The sequence below is a fragment of the Motacilla alba genome, chromosome 2 (assembly GCF_015832195.1).
Source record: "Motacilla alba alba isolate MOTALB_02 chromosome 2, Motacilla_alba_V1.0_pri, whole genome shotgun sequence".
Taxonomy (NCBI): Eukaryota; Metazoa; Chordata; class Aves; order Passeriformes; family Motacillidae; genus Motacilla; species Motacilla alba.
The window spans coordinates 129,816,018-129,833,569 of NC_052017.1; the positions used below are offsets into that span (position 1 = coordinate 129,816,018).

At 42.9% G+C, this 17,552-nt stretch overlaps 1 protein-coding gene across 3 annotated transcripts in view; it reads right to left on the bottom strand.

The window, feature by feature from the left end:
* Positions 1-15,883, bottom strand: part of NIPAL2 (NIPA like domain containing 2) — a 58,635-nt gene extending 42,752 nt beyond the window's left edge. For all 3 annotated transcript variants that reach the window (XR_005256041.1, XM_038129494.1, XM_038129493.1), the window contains exon 1: positions 14,776-15,883. Coding sequence is in view for 2 of the 3 variants with exons in the window: in XM_038129494.1 (XP_037985422.1) it covers positions 14,776-14,901 (126 nt within the window). In the remaining variant the exon portion in view is untranslated. The remainder of the gene's footprint in view (positions 1-14,775) is intronic.
* Positions 15,884-17,552: the final 1,669 nt, after the last annotated feature.

Genomic DNA, 17,552 nt, shown 5'->3' on the forward strand with positions numbered 1-17,552 from the left:
GAATGGGGCATCCACAATTTCACTGCGCAAACTGTTCCAGTGCCTCACCACCCTCATTGTGAAAAGCTTCTTCCTCGTATCTAGTCTAAATTTCCCATCTTTTAGCTTAAAATCCTTAGGCTGTGACACTCCTCTGTGCCTAACTTAAGCAACCTCCTGGTCTGCACCCAAGAAGAAGCAGTGCACGTGTACGATCAAGGCAGCAGGCTGGGCTCAAACCTTGCCCTCGTGGCTCAGGTCACCTCATGGCAATGACCACATGTTTCACCTGAGCCTTGCTGTTGGCATATATACTGCACTGCCTGCTGCAGGCTGACAGGTGTGAATGAGCTCTGCTTAGCATGGTGGCAGCACCATGCTTCCAAAGCCTGGGCTGGACAGACCCCCTAAAGATTGAGATCAGAGTACGATGACCTGAGGAGGTCAAATATCACATGGATCCATTCAGGGAGATGAGATGAAAGTACAGCAACACCATGCAGCTGCAGCATGGCAAAACTGGCTCATGCAGGTTCATACCCACACGTGCTTATATTATATTAAAAAATGGGGGAAAATGCAGTAAAGAGGGAAGCTACATTGCAAACATCTCAAATCAGAGTGAATCAAATCAGCAGGCAATTTCTAATGAACCAGGATTACCACATACAGCAGTGCTCAGAGGAGTAAAAGCATATCTCAGGTTAGGAAAACCATACAAGAAAGACAACAGATCACAAAATTGCTGTACTGCCCTGAAAGCCACCAGAGCCCTTCTGTTCCCATCTTATCGTGTGAAAGGCTTCATTATTTGCGCAGTGTCTGCCATTTAATATCCTTCAGAGGCTAAAGGACTGGTGGAACAGCCAGTTTAATAAGTAATAAACATGATATTCTCTGAGTTTCCAGTTGTGATATCCAGTTGTGATATCATCCACACCACTGCAGAGCTTCCCACACATAAGTCTCAAGACAAACCTCAGTTGGGGAATTCAGTTGCAGACACAACTTCAGAGCCATGGTACTACTTCAGTCAACTAAGGACTTCTACAGGAAAGAGCTTTAAATATTCAAAACTGTTGGCATAAAATGCAAGTTTCTTCATCACCGAAACATCTGTCTGAGCATACAGGCCACTTTGTCAGACCCCAGATTTCAAACTGTTGACACATTCTTCCAGTGCTTCCAAATGCATGAGGCTTGTCACAGAAACATCTTGCCCTTAAGTTTTCCAGAAAACAAAAAACAACACAGAAATTTAATTTACTTCACTTTAAATAATATGTTTTGAAACGAGCCATGAAAGTCACCTATCCACTTTGAAGTCCTTCCTAGATAACCCCTGGGCACACAGACCATCATGAACTGAGATTGTGGATCTGCCAGCATTTCCCTTGGTGGCAAAACAGGCTTGAGGAATGCTTTCCTCTGGCCTGCCATTCCCTCACTGCCCTGCTTAAGTGCCTGAAATAATCCATCCAAAACATACCTCACTACCATTATGTTCTTTATCAGCCACCTGCCAATGTTAAACACTAAAGGAGGGTCAAAATTCACAATTCACAGCAAGAGTTTTAAACTGGTAACCCTGCGCAGTTTGTCAGGGGTGAAACTGCCCTGGTAGTGCCAGGGGTAAATGAGTTCAAGAAATGGCAAATTTGCCTCAAGCAAGGCACCCTCAGCACTTGCCTGGCATCCCCATCCCAGCCACGTGGGGCTCCTGCACAAGCTGAGGCGTGGGGGAGGGAGGTTTGAACCATCAGTCAGGAGAAATCCATTTGTGGCGTGGAGTGACAGGACACTGCTATTCAAACCAAGTGAGCAGCAGTGTGGCACTGGCTGGGTGTGGTCCTGTTCCCAGCACTCAGGCAGGACCTGATGCTTGTTTACCAGAGAACCTTTTCACATCATTCTGACAGTATTTTAAAGTGACATTTTACATGCAAAGTCTCTATTTATTGTGAAAGTAAAATAAGGGTTTTATGGCAAGTAAAAAAAGCCAGAGTGAAATCTGTATCTTTGGCAATAATTCTACTAAGTTTATCACTTGCAGACTAAAATCTGCATTGGAGACTCAGTAATATGGTGAAATGCAATTTATCCATATTACATGTGTGTTTTCCTAAAGCACATTAAACTGCAGTTGCCAGGTCTGTGAAATGAAAACTTAGAAAAAGCAACAAAATTTGCATTGACTAAAAGGTATACACCATTATTTATGGAAACTTGCTATGCCTATAAATTGAACTGATGAGCAGAAAAAACTCCAAACCCTTTAAATGTCTGTTGTCAGCTCACTCATCAAGGCTAGTTAAACTGTTGTTCCTATTTTTTTGTTGATTTCTCTACGTATTTGAGATCTAAAGGTGTTCCAAACAAATTTAATGGCATGCACTGTTTCAAAAGCTATGCACCATTTCCAATAACTGTGATTTTGTCAGACCTCAATGGATCTTATTAAAAAAAAAGAGAAAGGGGTGGAACATGTTCTAAACTTCCAATTATGAGTTAGCTCTGAAGCAAGAGGAATTCAGAGTCCTTAACAAAAACCACATTTTTCAAAGAGCTACCATGTGGAATTGGGAGAGGCTTATCATTTAGCTATTATTATTCACAGAGCTTTGGCTGTACTCAGTACTTCACAGATGTATAAATAAAACAAGGTCCTTGTTCCAATGGTTTTCATAGTGCAATTCATATACTCAGATACCATTTAAGGTCCATATGAAGTACTGAAGGACAGCTGAAATAAGAGTAAAAGGGCAATTACCAGTGTGGGAACATGAAATGAAAATACATTTGATTTTTTCATTATGACATAAAAGAAAAGGGGCATTGTTCAGTATATGAGAAGGAGAGAGTTAAAACATTTGGCATCATCATTGCTAGGAATAGAGAGGAGACTTGGTAACTACATTACCTCACAAATTTAAAATTTATCTTTTTCCAGAAAAATAACAAATTGCAGAGGCTGGAATGAGAGTCTGGTAAGTTATGAAAAGGTGGGGGAACTTCAGAGGATACAGCAACTACAGAAATGGGACTCTTTTATTTATCTCTGTATTTTAACACTTTCCTGAGATCCTAATTATATTCATCCCTCTGATTATTTTAATTCACATACATAGCAGGTAACAAACGAAGCTGGAGAATACGAACTGTGAAATAAAGTAACTAAAGTAACTTTTTATGTGCTTACTAAGGTTATATACAAACATATCCACCCCCTGTATTGTTAACAAGCCTAGAATCATAGAGTTATTTAAGTTGAAAATGACCTTTAAGATAATTCAGTCCAACCATTAACCCAGTACTGCCAAGTTCACCACTTAAACCCTAAGCACCACATCTACATGTCTTTTAAACACCTTCAGGGATGGTGACTCAATCTCCTTCCTGGGCGGAATGTTCCAATGTTTCAGAGCCTTTTCTGGGAAGAAATTTTTCCTACTGTACTATTCAAACCTTCTCTGACACAACCTGAGGCCATTTCTTCTTGTTCTATCACTTGTTACTAGGGAGACAAGAATCACCCACCTCCCTACAATCTACTTTCAGGTAGTTTGAAGAGACTGCTACGAGTAGCAATTTTTTTTTCCTTTTTGAAGAGTTAAAACCAAACCTCTCAACTTCTACATTTCAACTTCTTATTCTCAGGAATGAAATCTTAAAACTAGAAATAAACTGGAGAATGGAGAAGGGGCAGAATAGATTTTTACACTGTTTTCACGAGCAGCCTGTGATACTTTGGGACATTTTAGTTTCTAGGATATTTTGCTGCATAATCAAAGACCATTTCATATTTTTAATAATGCCTGCTAGATTGCAAATAAAAACCTCTCCCATGACTGTATAAAAACATCAATCATAGCTGAAAACATCTTAATAAAAAATTTTCTCAAGTACCATCACATATCATCTCCATGGCAACTACAGAAATTAAATACCAGGAAAAGCAAGAATAGGATTATAAACTTTTGCTAGTTTCCAGGTCCCACAGGAGAAACAGGGAGGCAAGCTAGCACTGCCTGACCAGCTTCTCCCCCAAAATGGCCAGTTGGCTTGGAGAAACATTTCTCTTGCTGCCCAGGAGCAGGCTTTCTGGATATTCCTGTCTGACCCAGGTTAATTCCTGGTGTACAAGGAAAGGTCCAAGCCACACCACTCCAAGCCTAGAAATATTAATCCCCAGAAGCTACAGTCTGGCTCACATTGAGAGGCTGTGCTGTTCCTATCACATGCCTAATGTGGCCCCCTGGACCCTTAAACTGAGAGCCAAGGAGGTGACACGAGGCTTATGGCAAGCTGGAGGCAAGCTCAAAAGGGAGCTATCTGAACAACTGAGTGAACAGAGCTGTTCAGTGTTACAACAGGCAGGGCAAGGCACCAGGAGTACTCTGGGAGATGTCTCACTCTGCATGCACACACAACCTCTGCTCGTACACACAAATGGGCTCCAAGCCGAGCACAGAGAGCTCGTTCCCTCTTGTTATTGTGGTGCAAGTCTTGCTAAAGTACAAATGAGCTATTTCTGACTCCACCTCCATCAGAAACAGAAAACCCTGAGAGAAATGTAACCAGCTTAATGCATTATTTAGCAAATCCTCAAAAGAATTTTTATATAAGAATCTGCCTTTTCCAGTTGAGAGGAATGGCATGCCTCTTCCAGCATGCACCTCTCCAGCATCACTTTCAAACAAAGGCAGGCTTGTCTCCCATTCTAACTCAAATAATCTTCTGTTAGCTGCAACTAACCCTTCCTTTGATCTTCACAGAAAATGCTTCTCCATGTCACAACCTGAGTGAACATGCTCAGTTGTTGAAACACAAAGTCACCCGTGTCAGACAGGGGCAAACACAGGCAGGAAATCACAATGCTTCCAAGCCAGTGGCACTTCAGAAATATTCCAACAGGAGTAACAACAGGGCAGGGAAAAAAAGAAAATACCTGACTGCAATTAGGATGAAGTTGGATCCATCTGTTTAAAGAATTACTTGATTTTATGGCAGGGGAAGGAGCTGCCCAAAGGCCCTTCCAGTCTGCTGCTCCTGCAGAGGAGGGTTGCTCTGCAATAGTTCTCTTGCTTTCCTTCCTGCACCTCTCGCACTTGGCTCTCCTAGTTTGATTTCCAGAGTGTTAATCATTTACAGATAGTTCCTAATGCAAAAAAAATGAGTGGACTCCAGAAGGCAGAACCTTCTGCTTAGCAGCATTATTCATTTAAATATAAACAACTGCGAGATTATCAGTGGTGACCTAAAAAAAGTGATCCTGCACTCCCTGAAATATTCACACATCTGTAGATGGGTGCATACACATAAACACACAGCTGGATGCTTTTAATTTGCAGATACTGATGATAAAAACTGTAAGATGCAAATCTTGGAATAAAAAAATAAACCCCAAAGAAATGGCCTCATATGCAAGTTTCTTGCAAGGGCCTGAGATATAGGTAGCAGGCTCATGTTTGCTCCGCTGTCTCCCTGTGACACAATGCAGTTGTACATTTTGACATTTTGCTACAAACTGTAGTTTATTGGTTTAAAATTTAAAAATTATTATTAGCATTTTGTAATTCATAGTGAATGCTGACATAAAGAGTAGGTGTTTCCTTCACAAAAATCCAAAGCATCTACTTCATATCTGACTTCTGCAAGAAAAAACTAAGATCGGTGTGGCTGAATGATCCCTTCTCGGTACATTTAACACCTTTTTATAAGCTCTGTTGTACTTACAGAGATAACAAGATGGTGATGCTTTATCCCCTAGTTTTGAGCATTGTTGGTCTTTCAGCAACTGTATCTTATGTGGATTCTCCAATATAGAACTTGCTGCCTCTTTTTTCTGCTATTTTAGCATTAGTATAGGACATAATGGTTATAGAGCTTCTTCTTGACAGGGATTACTATGGAAATGGGGTGAGGAAGATAAATTCCTTTTCAGGAATTGAAGAGATGAAGGAGAACTGAGTATCCTTTCCATGAGCCAGATGCTATTATCTCTCACATGTATGCTTTTTCAACCATGCTCTGCTCTTCAGTTTGTCCTGGCAGCCTCTGATGTGTGGTTATCACAGCAGCCAGCAGCTACAGAGCAGCTGGAGCCACTCTTCCATCAAGATGGGGGAGAAAATTGGAAGGATAAAAGTGCAAAAACTTCTGGGTTGAGATAGAGACAGTTTAATAGATAAAGCAAATGCTGCATGAGAAGCAAAGCAATATTAGGAATTGATTCACTGCTTCCCATCAGTGTATAAGTGTTCAGCCATTTCTACAGAAGCAGGGCTCCATCATGGGTAATGGTTACCTAGGAGGACCAATGCCAAATGTCCCCTTTTCCCCTTCTTCCCCCTGCTTTATATGCTGAGCATTACACCATATGGTACGGAATATTCATATTCCTTTGGTCACTTGGGGTCAACTGTCCCAGCTGTGTCCCCTTCCTGCTTCTTGTGCATCCCCAGCCTACACATTGATGGGGCAGTATGAGGAACAAAGCACACTTCCATGCTGTGCAAGCACTGATCAGCAGTAACTAAACATCCTGATTGCCAGCAATGCTTTTTCATCATAAATCTGAAACACAGACCACACAAATTACTATGAAAAACATTAACTCTGGCAAAACCAAGTACAATAGTCAAGAGATGGAGCTTGAGACTTGATCACGTGAGAGCTGCTAATATTTGTTTGACAGAAGCTTCTGCAGACACGACAAGCTTTTCTCTTGGTCATCTTGACATGATGACTGAGTCACTGCTGCATGATAACACAGACACTGAATGAAAACGTTCATGGTGCTTTAGTCACTGCTGAGAGCAAAAGACTCTTACTGAAAAGAGAGAGAAACAAAGGAAAGAAAATAATGTGATAAGAAGTCAGTACATAAAAGAACCTTGTGACAATTACAAAGCAGAAAAAAATCCCCAAACCCACAACAATACTCCCATTAAATATGGAAAAGAATCATTAAGAAATAGTAGGTTAGAGTCATAAAGCAAAGTAAATGGAGTCACAATTTATTTACTCCCAAGCTGGAGCCCAAAAAATTAAACTAGGTTTTAATTGAGAGTTAACTGCGTGGGTACAAGTCTATTATGCACACAAACCCCATATTTTGGTTGTTTTTCACAGGAACATATTTACAGTGGAGATATCCTTGGCTGTTGAAGAAAAGGGCTTCAAGTACAATCCGTATCAGGGGGCAAAATTACTTTGTTTCCATCAGGATGACAGCCAAGTCATCGAACATGCTAGCTAGGACTCTGGTGGAGATTTCAGCTCCCATGAGGCTGATTTGGTTCTAGGGAATTAAATGTCAGCAAGAGGTAGACTTGTCCACAGAAGGACGTGCACTTCTATGTTACTTCCTCACCTCACCACCATGAAGTCCTGTCCAAAGAGCCAGTATTTGCTTGGCTCTGAGTCACTGTTTTTGTGTGTGGAGGCACTTCCTCCAAACCTTGCACTTCACCATAGACTTCTACATTACAGGTTTTTTTCTGCAAACGACAGCAGGACACAAAGGGAAATACAGCCAGAGAGTGGCTGTGTGCCTCATCCAAGAGTTTAACAATTCTGTGATTTCTTGCTATCATAGTTCTATGACCTTTCTTCATTTCCCCATTATGGGCAAAACAGCTCATATCACCAAATGAGGCCAAAGCTTCTAGCCTAGATAATGTAAATCAGCCATGAACATCACTGAGGAGAATGGAGTTATACCAGCATAACCTCATCTAAGCAGCACACACCTGTTCCATTTGATTGAGACTATTTACTTTTGAGCACACTGCAAATATCCCTTCCTTAAGAGCTCTGCTCCAGGCCTGGTGTTGATTCACACACCAACTGGCTGTTCTTTGAAGCTGCTGGCCACATGGTTCAAAGTCCATATTAGTCAAAGCATGGAAAGCGTATCTCCCCACTGCTCACATTAGTGAATACCATTCTTCTGGGACACTACTTGGTGACATTATAAACATGAGCATTAACAGTTTATGCATGTCACCAAAACTCCAAATAAATAATCAGAGTCTTCAGTTACCAGGTAAGTGAAAGGTCCCCACCTTCCTTATGACTAAAGTGCACAGTTGGTTGTTTGTTCATCTTTCTAAAGCCTTTTTTTTTTTTGAGTTTGGTCAGATTTCTGCTTGAATAATTTGGGGTTTTTTTTTATTCCTTCAAAGAGGACCTTATCAGATATGGCAGACTATTGGAAACAAGCAGACAAGCAGATATGATTCAGACATATTTTTTAATCAATGCCGAAAGAAGACTTCAAGACCATAGTAAAAAAAGGATCATTCCTAAACTCCGAAGAGCAATGCAGTCTTTGAATCACAAAATCTTAAGGGCCTGGTGTTACAGGTGAGATTTGACACGAAAGACATCTTTTATTTGAAAAATTACATCAATGAATATTTTCCTGTCAATTTACCCAGACAAATTGTCTCATCAAGGAGTCAAATGAGTGCTAGGGCAAATGAAGCAGCAGAAGCACAGATTCAAGGTGGGAGCAACATTACTCCTTTGTGTGACAGCAATGTCCTCGATCCAAACAGCAACCCCATGAAATCTCAGGAACAGACAGGTGTTGTATGAGCAGCCAGACTCTCACCCTACATCACTTTGCAACTCACAGACATGCTGTGAGACTCAAAAATCAACACAATGGCCACAGCCAACTTAAAGTCATTACTTGTAGACTAGTCTAGAAGATGGGGACAGGAATGGCAAAGCATTACCCTGAGCCAGGCACGTCCAAAGCGGGGTAGGGATTTAGATTCATGCCATGCCTGGTCTTTCCCACTCAATGCTGACTAAGGGAAGAGGAGGACTTGCCCTGCTCTGCTGGCTCCATAGTTTAAGCCCTCTAGTCAGTGGCTAAGCTGGATATCAGACACAGCCTGCACAATGCACCCCATTTTATTTCAACATACCATTTTGAAGCAGTCTGAAGCATAACTAAATTCTGCACTAGGTGGGATATGTGTAATTAGTGACTAAAGTTTCTTTGCATCTGTCTTCTGCTCCCTACTTTCTGACAAATGACAAGTATTGTAATGTTCCTTACTGCCTAGAAATTTCCCAATTAACATTATCACGCCTCTTGAAACAGATTAGTGTAATTACAAAGCTCCTGTTTAACTTGCAGTCACCTCATGATCAGCAAAAAAAAAGAAAAAAATCAAATTCAAATGTTCTTTAATGTCCTCAGAAAAAAAAATTAAGACTCATTTTACCATAGCATCTGCTGGGAAGGGAAGCACAGAAAACAGTCTGAGATTTGTGAAAAATAGCCCAGTGAGAATCGGACAACAGACACTTGGACAAGCTATAGCTGGTGCTTAGCATGGCCCCAGCTCTGCAAGAGCATTCGTTTCCAATGTCCTGCATCAGGTGTCCAGGAAGAGCTACCGAGACTTCTTCAAAATTAATTGTGAGCTATCAGCCTCAATAAAAGGGTTTTGCTCACCAGCCTCTGTTGTCTGTCAGGTAAGGAAAGGTTCCTGCAAGCAGCTCTGCCAGCAATACTGAAGAGAAGAAAATGTCCAAAGTAGATGAGCCCTCCCGTCATCAGCATCTGCTTTGAGTCTGTGTGCCCCAAGCTCAGGATGTGGAGCTGGGTCGCTTTGCTGTGCTCGGCTGCCCAGCACCACGCTGGGCTTAGCAGGAAACTGCCACGGGCACATGGCTCCCTCCAGGCTTTGTAGGGGGAACCCAAGCAGGATGCTAGAGGCCTGCCAATAAAACACACCGGGAAATTCTGCTCTGGGACCCTGAGAAGTGCCTGGTGAAAACCAGATAAGCGGGTCACTCCTCAAGCAGGCTTACAAAACTGCATACTGCCTCCAGTCTTTGGGCTACTCTCCCATGGCTCCAGACCTGCTGCCCCATGTCCAGCCTCCTCTGTATCCATAGGCATAAACAGCTTCATGGTTTGCTCCCACTCTGCTTGCAGTGGTTGATGGGAAAACCCCTCTATTTCCCTATGGAATTTGAGAGCTGGGATGATGCAGACATTCTTAGAGTATTGTGCAAAAGGACAGGAGGGGGGTAATGCTTTCCTGTACTTATTTCCCTTACCTTTGAGTCATGAGTAAGTTCTCAAGCAGCAGCTGATCTCTCTTTAAGCTGGAGCTGCAGTCTATAAGCTGTGTGCTCATTTCACATCAGAGATGTGATCTTTACATCCACAGGGACAGTTGATGTTCAGCACAGCAGAACGGATGTATGAGGTTAAAAAAAGATATGGGCAGTATTTTCTAACCAGTGTTCAATTTTGCCTTCTTGTGTCAGCTTCTTGGTCACACTAAAGCTGATCAGAACAACCCTCAGCAGATCAGACTACAGCTCTGGCAGAGCCTGAGAGCTTGTGTGCAAGCTAGCCCAGTTGAGAGTCCTGCATTTATGAGCCAAAGCCACAAATTGTTTTCTAGCAGCAACTAGTTAAATGGGCACCAAACCATGGAAAGTTGCTGGATTCTTGACAGCAGAACAACACTGGAAAATCATGCAATGCTTCTTGCTTCTAGCTGCAGTGGGCAGAAACTGAAATATAGGAGATTCCGTCAGAACATAGGAAGAACTTTTTTACTGTGAGGCTGACAGAGCACTGAAACAGGCTGCCCAGAGAGGTTGTAGAGTCTCCTTCTCTGGAATGATTCAAAAAACCTTTTGGACACAATTCTGAGTAATGTGCTCTAGGGGGCCCTGCTTGAGCAGAGAGGTTGAACTAGATGATCTTCAACTATATCCATTGTGTGATTCCTTCCAACCTTACCCATTCTGTGATCATGTGCTTCATTATAGCATTTAAGTTTTTAATTCCCCTATAAGAGATTGAAAAAGGTTGTATTTGAAAGGCTGAACTAAGTCCTCTTCCTAAGTTTTGATTTATTAGGGCTGAAAATAATATACATTACCCTAATACCTAAGAAATGGTATGCATTTTCTCCCAAACACATTTCCCAATAAGATAAAGGAAACTGAAACTGCATGAATTCTGAAATCTGACAGATAAAGGACAACAGGATGACATAGAGACAGTGTTTTGATACCCTTGTTTGCTTTCAGTGAAGAGTTTTAGATTTAAGAGCTGAAGGGATGGTGTTGAACAGGAAAAACTTCACTGCAGTCTTCACAGACGAGTACACCAGCAGAAAGCTGGGTGAGGACATTCGTCTCCACTTTCCCCATGCTCAGGGACTGGTTTACTGATTAACCTGAAAAAGCTAACATCTCCAGTGCATCAGGGAGCAGACTGGAGACTGAGGTATCCTACAGAGACTGAGAAAATAGCATTAAAAACCCCAGCAGGGGTTTTGCCTTCAACAGCCTTTCTCTCCTTTCCTGCAGAGGAAAGAGATCCCGATTAAAACCCACCTGTGCTGTGGCCATGCTGCCCTCTGACTCCCACCCACATTTCCTATGGACACCTTGACTTGCTTAGAGCTTTTCCTAATTGAAAGCCATGGTTGGAAATGTCATTGCCTAAGTGTTTAAAATGTCCTGCTGAATGCTTGTAGGGATGTACCATGACAACATTTTTCTCTGGTGATGGTGCCAGCTGAAGAGACCCTCACTGTTTCTGGGGTGCTTCCTCAGCCAAGGCAAATGGAGAGAAAATCTTTCTCTCCATGGAGACAGCTCCCTGCCTTCCCACCTGGGATCCCTCACAGCACAGGTGAGGCAGCCCCCATGGCATCAGAAGTACCAGCAGGCGCTGGAAAAAATGGGACCAAATGATGCTGTCACCTTGCTGAGGCTCAGTGGCACTGGACATCAAGCCCCAAGTAAAGAGAGGAGAGTTGAAGCACTGAAGATGTTCCTCTTGAACAGAATGAGTTAAAAACCTTAATTGTGGCATTCCACACAAAATCTAGATTTCATCTATACGACAGAAGGCAGAGTAGAAAAACTTCTACAAGAATCTGCTTAATCTGTGGTATTTCTCATCACCCCTGATAGCAGCCACCACTGCTCGCTGATGAGAGCCCACAAGGCATCAGGCACACACTCAGCACTGGCAGGCTCTGATAGACTGTCAGGGGACAAGGGGCCACAGATCCATCTGAAGGAACTGTCAGCATTGTCAACCCCCAAACACAGAGTAGAAATGATTTATTTCTACAACCCCCAATATAAGGCAATCTTTTCAGGTGGCTGTCTGGGCAGGCAGTAATAACTCAGAGTCTATGAAGTGACAGGCAAAGAGGGAAATAGAAGCAGAAGTGGAATAAATTTCTATCTCTGGCTCATCTTCTGCACTTGAATAACTACACACAGTGTACACAAAAGAGATGTGAAATGCTGAGTAACAGAAGAATTGTTATGGGGCTCTGAGTAACATGGTCTAGTGGAAGCTGTTCCTGCTCATGGCAAGGGGGTTGGAGCTAGCTGGCCTGCAAGGTCCCTTCCAACTCAAAGTGTTCTATGATTCTCTTTCATCCGAGCTCTCAGTGACTGTTGTCATCCAGATGTTTTCTCCTACTCTGATAATACAAAGTCAAACCAAGATCAGTACTGTAGATAATAATCTCAACTAATCCTGCAAATTGTTTTTGTCCATAAACAACAATATTGTAAATATGTAAAAACCTATGAGAAGTCCTGAGGGAAATAAAAATGTATTACACTGAGGCAATTACATACAGTTTCTATTAAGCAGACGAAGCCCACATGTTGTGGCTTCCAACACTCATTGCTCCAGCAGACACAAAAATATTACAATATTAGTTTGCAGGAAATACTTCAGGTAACTAAGTACATATTTCATCAGAGTTTACTGCACCATTAAACACACTCATGTCCCATAGCACACCTTGCCTGTACAGGGAGGGCTGAGGCAGCACGGCCTGGGTGTTGCTGGTTTCAGAGATGCAGCTCCTCAGGCAGTATTAACCAAGCTATATCAGCTATGTTGATGCCAAGGAGAAATCCTGCCTCCACTGTTCTTCCCCATGGCCATGTGTGCCCCCTAATACCCTTATGCCAACAGCTAGCATATAATCAGCCTGATCAGGGACCTCTCTGGAGAATAATCCCAGTTAAATCAAAAGACAAATAAATGTAATTCCAACACAAAGAGGCATTATATTACACAGCCACATGGACACAGTCACTTTAAGTTTTTCTAGGGAGCTGAGTGTTTACAGACATCACTGAAGGCCTTGTCCAGTGCCATGGATTTCCCTAAAGATGGTATCAGATCTCCTGCTCCTGGGTGGATGTGTCTGATGCCCATGTGGCACTAGGCAACTGCAACTGGCAGCTGTGCCAAGCCCCTCATGTCTAGGAGCTCTTGAAAGGGGATCTCACTCTTTCATCTCCTGATGGGGTTGAAGGGGCTGAAAAATAGTCTCCCAAAAGTAATTCACCTCAGCTGTCTTGGGCTGTTCCCAGGCAGCTCAGAGCCAGTGCAGTTATGGTCTCTGTAGAGGGAGAAAACAAAGAGCTCCTTTTCAAACCAAGAGGATTAAATGACCTCAAGAAAAGAAGGGAAAGAGCCCCTGTGTAAAGACCTGAAGATGGGATGATCCACTGAATCACAGCTAGGATAGCCATGAATGGGAGGAGGGAATTGTTTCTGAGGCTTCCAAAAATGTAAAATGTGAAGAAGGAGGTGGACAGAAGAACTTAACTGTTGGAAAAATTAGGGTTGACAGCAACACATGACCCATAGTTACCCATTACTGCTCCAAAACTACAACTAAAGTAAATAAAAGAACAGGATATCAGTCTCACCCACAGACACCCAAGCAGCTCTAAAATACTATTACCCAGAAAACTACCACAATTAAAAAACAGCAATACTCATGCAACAACCCCAAGGAGTAAAGGAGCAGGACTGGGAGGTTTTCCAAGCAAACAAAAACCCCCCACTTTGACATGCAGGTGGGTATTCCCATGCCAAGGGAATTCCCTATTGCTGCCATCTTCTTGGCAGCTGGGCAAGCTCACAGCCTTGGGACCCCAATTCCACAAACCCACAGTAAAACCATTGGCTCCACATTCTTATCTCCCAGTAAGAGACCCCCAGCTCTGGTCCCGGGAAGCACTGCCACCAGCCATCAGCCAGGAGTCCTGCTGCTCCAGGCACCTGCGCACAGGATTCTGAGTTTTCCTTTGCTCTGAGAACATGGGGCTGAAAAATGTGCCCTGCCAAATGGATATCCACCCAGCAGCAAATGCAGAATCCAGAGGGGAAAGTTTTTGGGACCTTCTTCAGGCTATCACCTGCTACTGGGCTGCTCCTAGAAAAAGGAGAGCAGCTAGTTGCAAACCAGTTTATGCACAATTTATTTCAATACTTTACATAATGACAAAATGGTTTGCCTCTTACGCAGAGAAAAATCAAGAATGTTGGGTATCCTTCCATGACTTCTAGTTTGGGAAACAAAAAGCAGAGAAAGGTAACGGGTTTAATCAACCTCCAATTTTTTTTTATTGTTAGCAGATGCTTTAAATTGCTAGCTCTTAGGGGCTGCTTCAGTCTCTCTTTTGCAGTTGCCTAAATCCATTGTCAGCACTGACAGTGACAGAAACACAGATGACAAAAACCAGTGCTGCTGTAGCACAGCACAGAACAGCTCTGCCCAGTTCCTACTCAGAAAGGACTGCTTGGAGAGGGAGCCAGGGCGGTGCAGGCTGAACAATGGGGTGAAGAGGGAGCAGAGCCAGCAGCAAACAGGTGCTGGAATGTGGCTCTTCAGAGGACACAGGAGAGAGGCTGAATTCAGTACCCCTCTCCCCAAGCCCTGTTGTTGCTGGTGCTGCACGCTGGGCACTTACCTTGTGTGTGCTGTACCAGGGCCCAGACAGGGGCCCGCTCCCGGATCCCGGTCCCCCAAAGGATGCATTCCAAGATGCCTGGGATGATGTCCATGTCCCTGCCCTCAGGCCCCAGCCACTGGCCATGGTGTGCAATGTCACACCAGTGGGGAGGGGATGGCTCTGAGGAGAGGTGAACAGGACGTGGACGTGGCACTCTCTTCCTGATGTGAGAAAGGCTCCTCACATGCTCTGCACGCAGGTGTGTGCTGCCAGGGCTCCAGTTGCTGGTGTGCACCAGGACACCCTTAGCTGGAGAGTAGTTGGAGCATAGGAGAGGAAGGGGAGCTTGACAGAAGGTTTTGCTGCTTCTTCCCGGGGCATTCAGGTGCCTTTTTTTCAGTCTCTGACTTCCCCAATGCCCCACCCTGCTCTGAAGAGGTAGCCTGGGAATTTAACTCCTTCAAATCACTACCTAAACCTAATGGTTAAGTATTAATTCCTCACTGCTAGATTGCAAAACTTAGAAGTTGTTGTTCGCAAAGGCAGGTAGTCATTTGCATAAATTCTTACTTATGTCCTGTATTTTTCTCTTCTAACTATTTCCTGAATAGTTTCCTTGCAGAGACTTCAGGCAATGTGTTCATTCCCAGTCTGTGGCTTTATTCATTCATTCTTTTAGTTTTGATTTGATCATTTGTTTCTTCTGGGGAAAACAATGACTAAACAAGCTCATTAAAGGGAGTATAAAGCTAGCAAGGTAGGAGCTTGGCAGAAGTACATAGGAGACAGGAGTAGGCCTCTCCAGAGAAGCATAGAAAGAAATATTAAGACACCACATCTTCAGGCTGTTGACAATACAACTGCATGCAATCCAGAGAGCTCATACTGTACCTTGGAGGAACTGACTTGTGTTAGTTCATTCCTTCGCTTAGCTGGGTTTGAAAACACCCAAAGTCCTGGCAATTATTGCAGTAGACAGGGGTCAGTGGGCAGTTACTCTGCTTCTTTCTCCTACTCTTAAGAAGAACTGGCATTGATTGCTTAGTCCCAGTAGGGCCTGTGGTCCTACCATCAGCAAGATGCATTGAGAGAGAGCAAGTCAGCATGCAGGATAGCAGGCTGGGGACCGAGCTTCCAGCAGGCAAGGAGATATGATGTCTAATAGAAATGAGGAGCAGCAAAGCTGACTGCCAGTATGATTAATTTGGTCAAAAATAGAAGAAACACACAATTGCAGGAATGAAACTGTAGCTAAATTAATACTTTCCAACTTGAACGCTCAATGTCTTAGTCACAAGGATGTTATTTGAATCCAGACCAAAAGGGATATAGAAAAGGCAGAGGTGGCAAGGTAATGCTTCAGTTAGATGATGGTATAACACCCCAAAATACAAAATCTTGTCTTATAACAAGAAATGTTTTGTTCATGTGTGTGGCCTAACTTGAAATACCAGTTTCTGTGATCACAGCTCCAGTGAGTCCTTTGTAAATATTGGAATTAGCTGCAGCCATGTATATATAGGTATGCTGGAAAAAAACAGCTCCAGTATTTCATGGCCGTGTAAATTGCTGCAGATTATTTTTACAGTGTTGTGTAATTATTCTCTGCAGTCTAAGCTTACATTACAGAAAAACATTCTAGGCAATCTTGGTCATGGCTGCAAAATAACCGGTGCAGTGCAACTGGAGTGTAAACTGCTGCAATGGTATTTGCCCTGTCTAGAGAGAGTTGAAACAATAGCCCAGAGGGAAGTGTGAAAGGACCCATTCTTCTAACTGGAGCGCTAAACTAGAAGTCTGCTGACAATTTAAGTGTCAACATCAGCTACTTCAAGGCAGACCATTTGAGCAGAAACACCAGTCTAATGCTCTTATTTGTCATCCTCAATTTGCACTTGTTGTATAGCAGATCCTGGGATGAAGAAGAAAAGCAACATCGATTGTCAAAGGTTGCTGAGCTGAGGAAAGTTCTCCCATTACTCACCCTTCTTCACACAGTCACCTCTGCCCCAGCTCAAAATAGGGAGCAAAGAGGTTGATGCTCCCCCAGGCTGGAGAAATTGTCTTTGGTAACCAAAAGCCACAGTGGTCCCTATCAGCCTGCCAATGTTTTTTTCAGTATGGTTCTCTGTTGCCAAAAATGCCCAGATTGGTAGGAGATTGAAAAGGAGTGAAAGGGGAGTGGGAGGAGAGGAGCAGCCCAAAATATCTCTTGGGGACAGTTGCTGTTGTTTTGCTTCATTCTTGTTGGTTCACTGCCTAAAATACAAATATGACTGTGGTTTTCTCTTGCATAAGAAAGCTATTGGAACAGGTTTTCTGTAATGCTGTCTACATGGAGCCATTGTTGAATTGCTTTTAAGGTTGAGCTAACAGTGAGAGATCGTTGTTCCACAGTTGGGTACAGACATACCAACTCAGTCTAAACATGCCAGGGGCTCTTATGGCATCCTTTATTTATTAAAGATCTCTGATTGTCTGGCATATAAAACCATTATTTAGTTATTCAGATTAATTTCACTTTTCTTTACATTGTAAACCAGCCCTATTAAAATATTAAATAATATTTTAAAAACTATTTCTGCTCAGTTACTACCCTCCATTAGGAAAAACAACTAACTATGTGAAAAAGGCCCTATATTTGTGCATTTCTATTTTCAGGCTAAAAGTGATGCTGAGGTGTTTGGCATAAAGGTATTAAGTCCTTAGGATTGGATCCTGAAATACCCTGAGGAAATGACCCATGAAGTGGAAGCAGAAGATGGGATCTGCAGGATGTTTTAACTGAGAACATT